This window comes from Phalacrocorax carbo, chromosome 6, assembly GCF_963921805.1.
Source record: "Phalacrocorax carbo chromosome 6, bPhaCar2.1, whole genome shotgun sequence".
Taxonomy (NCBI): Eukaryota; Metazoa; Chordata; class Aves; order Suliformes; family Phalacrocoracidae; genus Phalacrocorax; species Phalacrocorax carbo.
The window spans coordinates 5,903,992-5,915,881 of NC_087518.1; the positions used below are offsets into that span (position 1 = coordinate 5,903,992).

The 11,890-nt window shown below is 40.6% G+C and overlaps 1 protein-coding gene across 13 annotated transcripts in view; it reads left to right on the plus strand.

Annotated features, from left to right (window-relative positions):
• Positions 1–6,212, plus strand: part of FOXP1 (forkhead box P1) — a 391,149-nt gene extending 384,937 nt beyond the window's left edge. For all 13 annotated transcript variants that reach the window (XM_064453468.1, XM_064453467.1, XM_064453470.1 and 10 more), the window contains one exon: positions 1,326–6,212. In XM_064453468.1, the coding sequence (XP_064309538.1) occupies positions 1,326–1,470 (145 nt within the window). In that variant the 3' untranslated portion in view covers positions 1,471–6,212. The remainder of the gene's footprint in view (positions 1–1,325) is intronic.
• Positions 6,213–11,890: the final 5,678 nt, after the last annotated feature.

The window sequence follows — 11,890 nt, forward strand, 5'->3', positions numbered from 1 at the left end:
ATTTCTGTCCACACAAAACATAAAATAAAATGCAGCTATTTGAAATCATTCATTATAAAGCAAAGCCGTGCAGGGAGAGAAAAAGTTCTTACAAATGAAGGTGTGAGCTTTGGGTTATGTTTTCACGTAGCCTACGTGAAAGGGTTAAATCAGCCTGCGTGGAGGAAAAAACAAGAGTCGAGGAGGTGGATATCAACTCAATGAGCGACAGAGTGGGACTTGAACTCATTAACACTTTATTTTAAGGGATTGCCTACAACATCAATTATTTAGGAAGCAAACAGGGTCTCCACTGCTGTGTCGCATTATTAATACTTGGTAATGTCAATAAAATCCTACTTCCCTATAAAGTCCCACCAACAAGACACTATTGACTCACATGGCTATTTTACATTTCAAAAGCTGCTTTACAAAAAGGGGGAAAAAAAAAAAGTAATTTGTATTTGTATAGGATTTGTTGTAAATATGATTTACGAACAACATTTTTCAATTGTTATCATACCCGTTTTGAATGCCCAAGCCCCGCTCCCCTGCGGGTTATTCATGTGCTATGCCGTAATGAGAAATTTGGCAGATCTCATCTCTTTAGTACATCCTTGTGCCCACCATGAGCTGGGGATCATGTTCTGCCTTGTTTACAGCTGACAGTGTTATTATTCTCGTTAGGACTGTGCTTTCTTATCATATTGTTGTGTTGAGCGAGCCTTTTCCTCTCTGTTTGTGTTTCCTGGCAGGGCTTTTCTTCCCTTATTGACAGTTTGTAAAAATATGCATTAATTTGGAGTTTAAAGCATGTATCATGGTGTCTCTTTGCTGTGTTTGCTTGAAGTTGATTAATGATAGAACCTCACTTGGGGTCGTCCTCTGGAGAGTTGTCTCACAGGTTCTGCATGTTAACGAGAGACGCCGCACACACAGCGAGCGATGATTAGCCCAGCCTCCGCCGGCTCGGCGGGCTGACGAACTGCTGCTTTGCCGTTCGGATGCTTATTCCGCTTATTTATCCAAAGATTGTATTAATCAACTTAATATGTCAGCTGAGAGCGTTTTTTCTCTCAATCCCGAGACGGAAACCCTATCGAGGTGCTCCTCCCCGAGTGTTTTCCCAGGGAAGTTCAGCGCCGCCTGCCTGCCGTGGCCTTCGCTTGGCTCCGGGGGCTGGCGCGGAGGTTGAGGGTCTTCTCCTTGGTGACCTGGAGCTCCTAGGCTCGGCACACCGGCTCTGAACGCCCAAACCACCTCGCCTTTCTCCCCAAACCACCCGAGCTGTCAAAACTGGTCTTCAATGAGCAACTTGGTGATTGACCGTATTTTTGGTTTTCCAGGCACCCCGTGCATGTCAAAGAAGAACCGTTAGATCCAGATGAAAATGAAGGCCCGCTATCCTTAGTGACAACAGCCAACCACAGTCCAGATTTTGATCACGACAGAGATTATGAAGATGAACCTGTAAATGAGGACATAGAATGAGTATGTCTGACATCGTTATCCTGAGAATGAAGATTGGAGGAACACGTCAAACTTAGCTGTGAAATCTCTCCATTATTGTACAGTCTGGAGGATTCTCAGTCCACTTTGACAACTATGAAATATGTTAACTCTTAGTGCCATCAAGTATCCCATTTGGGAGTATTTTTGATTTTTCTACTTTTTGTTGAAAAAAGGAATTTGTACTCTGTGCATTGGATGGACTTGTTTGGTACTTGGGATTTTCCTCTCTTACAGTCAACATCAGTGTTGTAAATTTGCTAAACTGATTCACTTGCATTTAGCAGCCAGCTGTGGACTGCAGGTCCTGCCAATTTTGGACACTTGAGGACATCAAACTGAGCATGTACACCTGAACTGCAGATCAAGTCTTTGCCCAGATTTTAAGGATTCCAATGGACAACATATTTGCACAGTACTGCATGTTGATTATCACTGCCTTTACTCCATTTTTTTGTTGTTTTTTTTTTTTTTTTGGTTGGTTCCTTTTTTTCTTTGCTTCCATTTGGGATGGGGAAGGCCTGTGTGTGCACGTGTGTGGATATGTGTGTGTGCGTGTGAGCGTGTATATCGGGGAGGGGTTAAAAGAAAAAAAATTATCCCAAACTTTTTGATGTATTGCTTTTATTCCCCCACCCCACTTCTCCTCTACCATTTTAAGTTCTGACCTCAGGCCTCATCTGGGCCCAGGGCCTCTCAGAGGCTTCAACGTTTTCTGTACTTTGTGATGAATGTTAATAGGTGTTTTTATTATACGAAGCTGAATGTCATTGAATTGTTTGTAGTTTTTTCTGTCATTCATTCCAGTTTCCTTCAGATGCCACCATGTTTTCTTTAGCTATGGAAAACATTCCATTTCGGTGTCTCCTTTTTTTCTGTTGTTGTTTTTTGAAAAGGTCCCAAATGCTGCACTATACATGTGGAAGGGTTGTCCAACGGAGAGAGAGGAACGAAGTACTGCAAGAATGAGAATGAATGACAGATGAACATAGAAACACTGTAGGAAGCAACACAGATTCATTCCACAAAGCAGTATTTTTAATATATATTTGGGGGGGGGGTTGGGTTTTTCAGTTTGGTTTGGTTTTTTTTTTGGCAGCAACGGTGAATATTAGCAAATGCCACAAAATTGAACAGCACAAAGAAACATATGCAGCACCAACAGAGTTCACTTTTATTAGAGGATGAATAGTACCGTGGCAAGTTCTCGGTTGTTTAACACGAGTTCTAATGGGTCAACAAATCTTTCTGGAATATCTAAGATTACTGAGATGGGCACCTATACATTTGTTATTACAATTTTTTTTTTTTTTTCTTTTTGCATTTGCAAATAGTGGTTGGAAAGATGACTTCATTAAATTGTTGTTGTACGTGGTGATGTTTCACGGTTAAACATCAGTTCAGGATTGCTTGGTGGCATTAATCTGTTTGAATGCAAATCAGATTTCAGATTGAACTTGTTACGGGAGTTAATAAGGACGGAGCCCCACTAACGCTAAAGTGTTAATTTTCAGCTGTGCAAATCCAGGACTGCAGTTAAGATTGTTATGCAATATCACACCAGCCAGTATGGAAACCTCGCCGTAGGAGAGAGCAGATCTAGGAAAGAATTTGCGCCGGGGCTTGTTAGGCAAAACTGGCAAGGCTCTTCAAAGCAGACATGACATACAAAATTTGTTGCGATAGGTCAGTAAACCTCAGTCACCAAACACCTAAACATTTTCATTCTGCAACCACTTTTCCGTCACTCATTTATTTATGTAGGACTGTAGCTTTTTTATTATTTCAAAAAGCCTTTCAGAGCTTAATTTATATTCTTCTTTGTACCTTTTTTTTTTCCTAAAATTACCAAAGATATTACACAAAGGTAAATTATGTTCTCTGTTATATGCTTTATCTTATGAAGCCAAATATCCTCTTATTGTTGATCAAGGGAGGTTGAAGAATTTAGAGGGAAATGACAAGATGTGGGCTATTGCTAACCTGAGAGGGAAACTGCTCCTTTATTCTAGAAAATTTAGAAGGCCAAGTAGACGCCTGAACCAAAGTTGTTACTTTTTATTTGCAATTCTTTACAGTGACCAAAATGGAAGTCTGTAAAGAGGAATCGAGGAGAGCTTTTGAGGCTAAAATTAGGAATCAGTGTTACCGGTGGAGCTATGAGAAGGGAGCTGGAGAAAGCAAAGACACAGTTATTTCGCGGAAAATTAGAGTATCAGATAAAGGAGACAGTTTAATAAAATACAGAAGAGAACAGAAAAGCTCCCACAATTTAACTGGACCACATAATAGTATTTCTAGAATTAAATGAAAAAAAAAAAACTTTTTTGGTCTTTGGTTCTACAGGTTGTGTGCCACTTCTGTTTCGGGACTGTGCTAGGATGACTGCTTTCGTTTTGGTTGATCTTGGCACATTTGCTCAGTTTTGTTTAGTTTTTGGTCAGCATTTTTCATACGGAAATAACACTCCTGTCCACTCATAAGCTTTGGTACAAGAATTTTTATCGGCAGTTACTTTTATAAAATTCAACTCTGCTTTCTGTTTCAAAAGACAAAAAAAAAAGAAAAAAGGGCAGTCTGTGGTCATTGGAAACATTTTTTTTTTTTTTTTTTTTCATTTAAATTATATCCAGGCAGCTTCGTGACGTGCCGGCGGTAGCCAGATGGGGGATCATGAGAATTGAACCCTGTGCTTCTAAACTGAGTGGTTTGCTGGTTAGTTCGGTATTCAGAAGGGGATAAAAATCTGGTAGATTAGTTCATTCTCAGCATGTGTAGCTAGACATGAGTAAAGATAACAGCATGAGAAACTGTTAGTACGCATACCTCAGTCCAAACTGTTAGGGAATGAGTAAATAAAAAATACATTTCACTCAGTTGCACTTAGTTGTATGTCTTGCATGCTTAGTCTAAAGACTGTAGCAAAAATAAAAAAAATAAAAAAAGAGAAAAAGAAAGAAAAAATTAGATTTTAACATATCTGGCAGGTGTCGCAGCCTTGCAGAAGAACCAACTGAAAATCTCAGGCTTTACATCAAGCAAACTTCCCTATGATTTTTACAATTCTGATTCTGTATCCCTTTGGATATACAGTTGCTTCTTTAGGGAGGGGTTTATTATGTTGTACATATATATCCCACTGTGTCTGTGTGAGCCTTTGTCTTTTGGGGGGAGGGTGGGGAGGGAGGAAAAGGTGGAAAGGTCCTTTTTTTTAGATATCATTCCTCAAAAGGAATAAATGCAGACCTGTTTGTCAAAACACCTTTTGCTTTTTGTGCAACTGCTTTATATTAACTATACTAAAAAAATAGCTTTGAAAAAAAAAAAAACTACTGTATGTAATGGAATTGCAGAATACGCTGCACATGTATTTTATTTAGTTATCCTTGCTTTAAGAATATTGGATGACATTTGCTGACATGTGGGAGAAAATCCCTGACTCTTTTTTTCAGCTTTTAAATTGTAACATAGTTGACAGATTTTTTTTTTTCTCCTGTTATCATTGATCGAAGCATTTTTGTACAGTTTTTGTGTTTAAGCTGGTTTTTTTGATACTTTCCCACCCCTTCTGTTATCTTACCACTGCCTTTTCTGGCTGTCTTAAACAAAGTTCATATATTTGAAAGGAAAAAAAAAAAAAGTCGTTTAAAAAAAAAAAAATGTTTTTCTCCTGCTGCAGTAAATATTTTGCATGATGAATTCCAGGGTCACACTTTCAAAGTTTATCAGTGAAGTAGTGATTAATAATGGGGAGTGTCAAACTATTGAACTTTTGTATAAAAAAAAAAAAAAAACTTTACAAGGTGCCAAGATGTAAAGACAATTTGTTACATGTTTTTTTTCTCAAAGAAAAGCGTACATTATGAAAGTAGTACCATGTATCAGGTAAATCGCTGTCAGGAATGAGAGTCAAAGCCTTCCTTGTCCACAAAAAAAAAAAAAAAGTTTGTAAATGTAAAACCTGTTAGGTTTCTGCATTCAACTAGAAGTGAAATGAAAAATCAAGGCTTATGTAGAATAAGTGACCACAAAAAATATTACCTTTTTTTGATTCTCACTCGCAAGAGTCCCGCCGCAGGTCCTGCGCCTCCCCTCTCCCGGAGCTCCTGCTTCGGGGAGGGGCCGGGGCAGGGATTCTGGCTCTACAAATATTGAAGATCATTAGATATTTTATATATATACATACATAAAAAAATATATATATAAAGTTTTTTAAAATAATTTTGAACTATTGTAGTTTTCGGATCGCCAATGCTCTCACGTTCATTATAGCATGGGGAAAAAAAAAAAAACAAAAAAAAAAGCGTTTAAACTCTTTTGAAATCCTTTGGTACCTTTGGTTAATGAACTCTGAGTGAGTTTTTAGATGTTTCAGAAGTCATTTAGTATTCTAGTCTTGCGAGGTGAATTTGCAGTTAACGACTGCGTTTTAATGCGCCCAGAACAGGTAACAAAGTATCTTCTACCCATAAGCCTTGATGAAAATGGTACAGTCCAGACTGTTAGCATGGTGCTTCGTGTGTATGTGCTGCCAGTAACAAGATTTTTTTTTTTTTTTTTTTTTTTGATAAGGCCTAAAAGAAACTCATTCCTTACATCAACTGTAATTCCATCATTCCATGTCTGTTGATACAGACAATAAAAAATGTTGTGTAGTCAGTACTAATTACTGACATTATAGCATTCTCAAATGCAATAAAAATGCTGGTTGTTCACACTGGTAATGCAAGTTGCCATGTCCTAAGTTCTTGCCCTGTTCCCCCCGCTCCCCCGGTGACTCCGTGTCGCATCCCCTGAGGCCCCGGGCCCCAGCGCTGATCCGTGGAGCAGCTGGTCGCATCTCACCCGTGTCCCAGCACGTTCATGGACGGTCTCGTCGCTCTCCTTGGGTCTCCCCCAAGCACGTCAAATCGCAAGGTTAATTATAGCAACGGTTCCACGGCCCGTCTGGGCAGGGCGGCCGTTTGTTGCTCGAGCGCTGGAAGCGAGGAAGATGCTGTCGTTGCAAGAATTCATCCAGTTCTCCGAGAAAGTCCGTTGGCGCTTGACCATTAGGGTCACGAGGAGTTGAGGGTGTTCGCTTTCCTCGCAGGACTCCAAAGGGGAAAGCGTGAGAGAAGGGGTTTGGGGGCCTCATCGTGCAAATCCTTCCAAGTGCGGTGCCCTGACGGGAGCGGTGCTGCTGGCTTCGGTAGGAAGGGTGCAACGCATATTGTACCTGTGCAAAAGGGGGTTTGTGGGGTCAGCACCTGCTCCACGAAACCACGAGGAACAAAGTCCCAAGTCACGCTGTCACCCGGGACAAACTTTAAAGGAAAAACCCACCTTCTTTTCTTTCGAGTAAGCACACATTTATTTTCTTCATCAAGTTTTATAAAGAAAAATAAAATGTTTAATAACTAGCATTAGCAGCAAACTGAAATTTCAGAGGAGAGATTTTTCATGAATAATTCATTAAAATTTCACATCTGCAAGATTAGTCATCCAAATAAAATGCTAATGTCAAAAACATGCACCGTCTATAATATTCTCATCAAGAAATCTTTTTGCATATAATGATAAATGCTTAAATTAGTACAAATAATTTTATAAAAATATTCTATCATAAAATTATACCAGATAACTACTTTTTTGGGGGGGTTGCACACGCTATTATGAAGTGTCTCAAAGTGGTATTGACTGGTTGATTTTAATAGTGAAAATACAGAGAATAAAATTTGGTTTTGGTCACATATTGCACTTTTCTCACTAGTGAGATTTTAGTAAACCAGGGAGGTCCCGCTTCGGGGATTAAAATTTTCCCGAGTCGCAGGAAGAGGGTGTTAAGCCAGAACTTGATACGTGTTTTGTCAGGAGTGATCTGCGTCTCTAAAACGCGGGGGGGGGAGTGGGCTCCCGGCAGGGGAATACGCCCCCGAATGAATCCCAGCGGGGCTCTCGGCTCCTCGGGGGGCGACGCGTCGCCGCACAGGTCACCGGGAGGGGAGCCAGGCAGGTCACGAGCTACGAAGCTGCCAGAGATGACGCGGGTGTTTCACCTTCCCGGGCATCTCGGCGGCGGCGCGCGCGTCGCACGCGTGAGGCGGGAGAGACCCGACCATGTTGTTTGTCATCTGCTGACTTTCTGTGGCCTCCGATTTAAGGAGAGCTGCTGGGGTAGGTGCCAAGTGCAGAGGAACTGGCACCGAGTTGAGGAGCGGGAGCAGGCCCTTCCCCTCCTGCTGACTTAACGCTGCCCTAGCAGCGGATCAGAGCCTGGCTCGTCGCTGGATGTCGAACACAACGTTTTGTGTCGTCTTTGTGTTAATGATCCCATTTCTCCCTGGCAGCCGTATCATGGAACATCGCAAAATGCCTTCCTGCTCCACAGCGCTGCCACCAGCAACAGCCAGCTGGGAAATACCTTTTCCAGTCAGAAACGCTGTTTTCCACCACAGCTAAAAAGCACTTTTATGGTCAGTGGTGAGGCAATGCGTCTCCGAGTAGTTTCCAAGGAAAAACGGAGCCAGAGCATAGTTTTTCTGGGTTTCTGCTGCCCTGGAGAGAAAGGCAGCAGAAGATAAGGGGGGGGTCCCAGCACGGGAGCTGGAGGTCCAGGAGGACACGGCAGCCGACGTGCTCCGTGCACACCCAGCTGCTCTCTGCAGATGATCTGAGCGGTGACATTTAACTTGGGCCGTGATCACAGAGTATGACAAATTTCACATTATTGGACTAATTTAAGGGACTAGCAATTCTTGGTGCCGCTCGCTCACACGCAGACATACATACCCACCCTTCCTCACAACAAAGTGTAATTAGCCCTTCTTGACCTATTAATCAGGCTCTGTCTTCAATGATGATGCTAAACGTTTGTTTAATGGGGTGTTAATCAGGGCTATCTTTCATCTCCGTTGCAGCGGTGGTTAATTCCATCCCGTCGAAGCGCTCTTCAGCCTCATAGTGCCACGTTGGTGGCAACCATCCGCCGCCCCCCTCAGCGGCGATGACCGTCGTGGCGGGACGCGGCCTTCATGCGTGTTTGCCGCCTCCGGGCCATCTGCACCCGTTTTTGCCCCAAACCCCCAGGGCTGAGGTGTAGCAAAGTCCTTCTTTTTGCCCCATTTTACTAGCTTCGTTAGATATTTTCGAAGCACCTGAGCTAGAAATGGTAAACAATGTCACCTTGGGGTTTTTAAACCAAAAACAGGCCCTCCTCCTTTTTTATTCCACAGGAAATGTCTCTGTCTACCTGGAAGAAAATTTTTAAAAAAAACCTCACTTTGTCAGGTTTTATATGTACTTATTTAGAGGAGTTGAGCGGCCATTTTTTATGCATCTCAGAAGCCTGAAAAACATTTTTTTTTTTCTTCAAGTTATAATGTTAATTTGAAGGTAACCGTCCTTTCAAGGATTAATTCCAGCCAAAGCAATAACCATTATTTACCAGAGTCTGACATTTTTATCACTCATCATATTAGCAAATTTCCATTGAAAATGCTAAAATGGTTCGTCATAAGGCACATAACTGCTTTGGCTGTAAAAATGACCAACACAAGTGCCTGTACTCAAACATTAAATTATACTGTAATTAATAAAGACAGTTAAACTGTCTACTAGCAACAGCAATTTAGGTAACCACATTTGATCGGCTATAAATTGTAACTACATTAAAATTCCAGAAATATTAGCAATATGGATTACTTGATGGAAATAGGTGCTGATCACCAACACTCCTATTTTACAACGGAAGCACAGGTCATGTTGGCCACAAAACTGTGGGCGAAGATCAAGGCTGAGTACTTTTAATCTTGTGAAACAAGCAATTACAAATAGTTGCATCGATTTGTTAAAAAGCTTTAGGTGACATAAATTGTTTCCTGTTTAGCTTATTGCTCTGATACATAAATGTCACTGAGTATAATATTAATTAGGGTCACAGAACAACAAGGGTCGGGTGATATAGTGTACGATCAAGGATGTGTCAATCCTTTGTGAAGGCAAGAAAAGCTCTGGCCCCTTTGCGCTGCAGCGCTCAACGCCTAATTTTATGTGATGACAAAAGAAAGTAAAGGAAACCATATTTTAATATGTGAAGTAATTACTTTAGTACTAGTATAATTTTACGGTTTAGGATAAATTACAATGTTTTCATTCTCCTGCTCTCGCCACATAACATAAAAATCCACATATAGCATCAATAAAATAGAATACTGTTTATAAAGGCTTTCTGCTGCACAAGACCAACACTATTCCTCGTAGCAGATGGAAACTAAGCACACATTTCAGTCTGGTGTGTGTTTCTACACTTAATATTTTTTTTTTTTAACCAAAAAATGGGCTGTGCAGGTTATTTACTTAACATAAATCAAATGTATCATATACACTGTTTCTTTGGATTGGCATACGCCTTAGAAAAATACAGTAAGATTCTAAAAAATCTGGAGAAAATTTATTAAATATGATTTTTACTGTAATAGAATATTAATGTAACCCAATGCTCATTTCCCATTAAGTTGATCCCTTTTTAATACACACATGCTTTTTATTATTTTGCACTCATGCGAAAATTCCACATTCAGAGAGTTTCCATCTCCTTAGGAATGTCTCTGGCAAAGGCGCAGTAAGAAATCTTGAACTGAAAAAAAAAAAAAAAATAGACAGCAAATATCGAACGATAAGATGTGGCGAAGCGCTGATGAACTGAAGCAAAAGCCAATGATATAATAAAGGGTAAAAAGGCATTCAGCACTGCGAGGGGAACAGTAGAAACAATTACACTTTAAACCCCTCCTTCTCGCTGCCACTGTACCACAGCACAGATGAAAATGTTTGATTTGCAACATAAAAGATTCATTAATTACCACTTGAATATTTAAAGCTATTTTGCAGGCTAACAGAGGTAGATAAAGCACTGAATTAAAACCTCTAATAAAATTGTAAAAATATTTCTGCAAGTTTACCAGCGTTGCGATTCCTCCCGGTTTAGGGAGCCAGGCTTGGCTTGTTAGAGAAGGAATTATTTTTTTTTCAAGTGGGTATTTGAAGTAAGATGGTGCGATTGCACAGCGCTATTTGTCTCTCATTTTCAAATGTTTACCAAATACATACTTGGACTCGCTCCCTTCACATGTGGTTGCCCTTCATGGCAGAAGTGGCTTCTACAAAACAATACAGAGGATGATGAGTGGGAGCTATACATTCATTTTAATACATTTCCATATACAGTAAAAACACGTCTAGTCATAAGTCTGGTATAATACTCTGTCTGATATGAGGCGGTTGTACTTTGGAGGGGGAGAATCTGTTAATCCTGTTATAATTACCCTTTTAAAAAAATCTAAAAACCCAAAAGACTTAAGAAAAAAATACAGTGGAACAGCGTCCTTTTTTGCAAGGGTGCAGAACTCATGGAAATGGCAGGAATGGGTATCGTGGAGAGCGTCTTTGTAACCGTGTGGTGCTCCCCAAATTTGCGGAGGCTGAGCTGTCACCTCCAGGCTTACTGGTTCTTTTTTGTAAATGCACAGATTACAAAGGACGAGTCATGCGTATGCACCCAGAAAGCATAGTGTAACTTAAAAAAAAAAATAAATATTAAACATATATATTTATTAGCACAACTCCTGCCTGTAGGCAATGCAGCCTCATGGTTTTGTGAGCCCTACTCACCAGGCGCTGTAACTCTTGGTGGTTGAGGAGCTGGATTTGACACTTGACAATTACATATGTTAATTTTTACCTGTGTGCATTCAGTTGGCAGTCAGATTTTTTAAAAAAAAAAAACACCCACATTCTATTTTTAAACAAGTGACTAGTTGAAATCCACAACAGTGCAGCGAGGGCTTGATTGCGGCATGAGGGTTGAAAGATACAGTAACAGCTCTTTTAACAGTATGTTAACGATGATGAGTAGAGCCAAAGTGTATGGATTTAATAAGGGAAAAACAGTTACAGTTCTTTCTCATTGTCATTAATTTATGCAGCTGGCCAACAAAATTAAAAAAAAAAAGGTCCATTATATTTGGGTACACCCTTTACACAACTGTTACTCTTGTAATTATTGAGTGTCCATTCCAATTAAAAGGATTTGGAAACGATTCCGCTTTGCTTGGATGTGAGATGCCTGATTTTGGATGTTACTGGTAGGTCCAGAGTGCCCGAGGAGGCTGCTGCCAGCGAAGGGAGCCCCGTCGCGGGCATCGCCGTCTGCCATCACCTGGACTCCACCTTCACTGGCAAATCATAACATCCAGGGCAGTCGCTCCCCAGTCCTGCCAGAAAGGAAAGGGCGTACTCAAAATATTTCAGGCCTTGCCCTTGCTTATTGTTTTTGGAAAGTGTTTTTTTCTTCTTTTTTTTGGTTCAACTCACTTAATGTTCATTTGTGTTGGGCACGATAAGAGCCTCTCAGTTTATATCA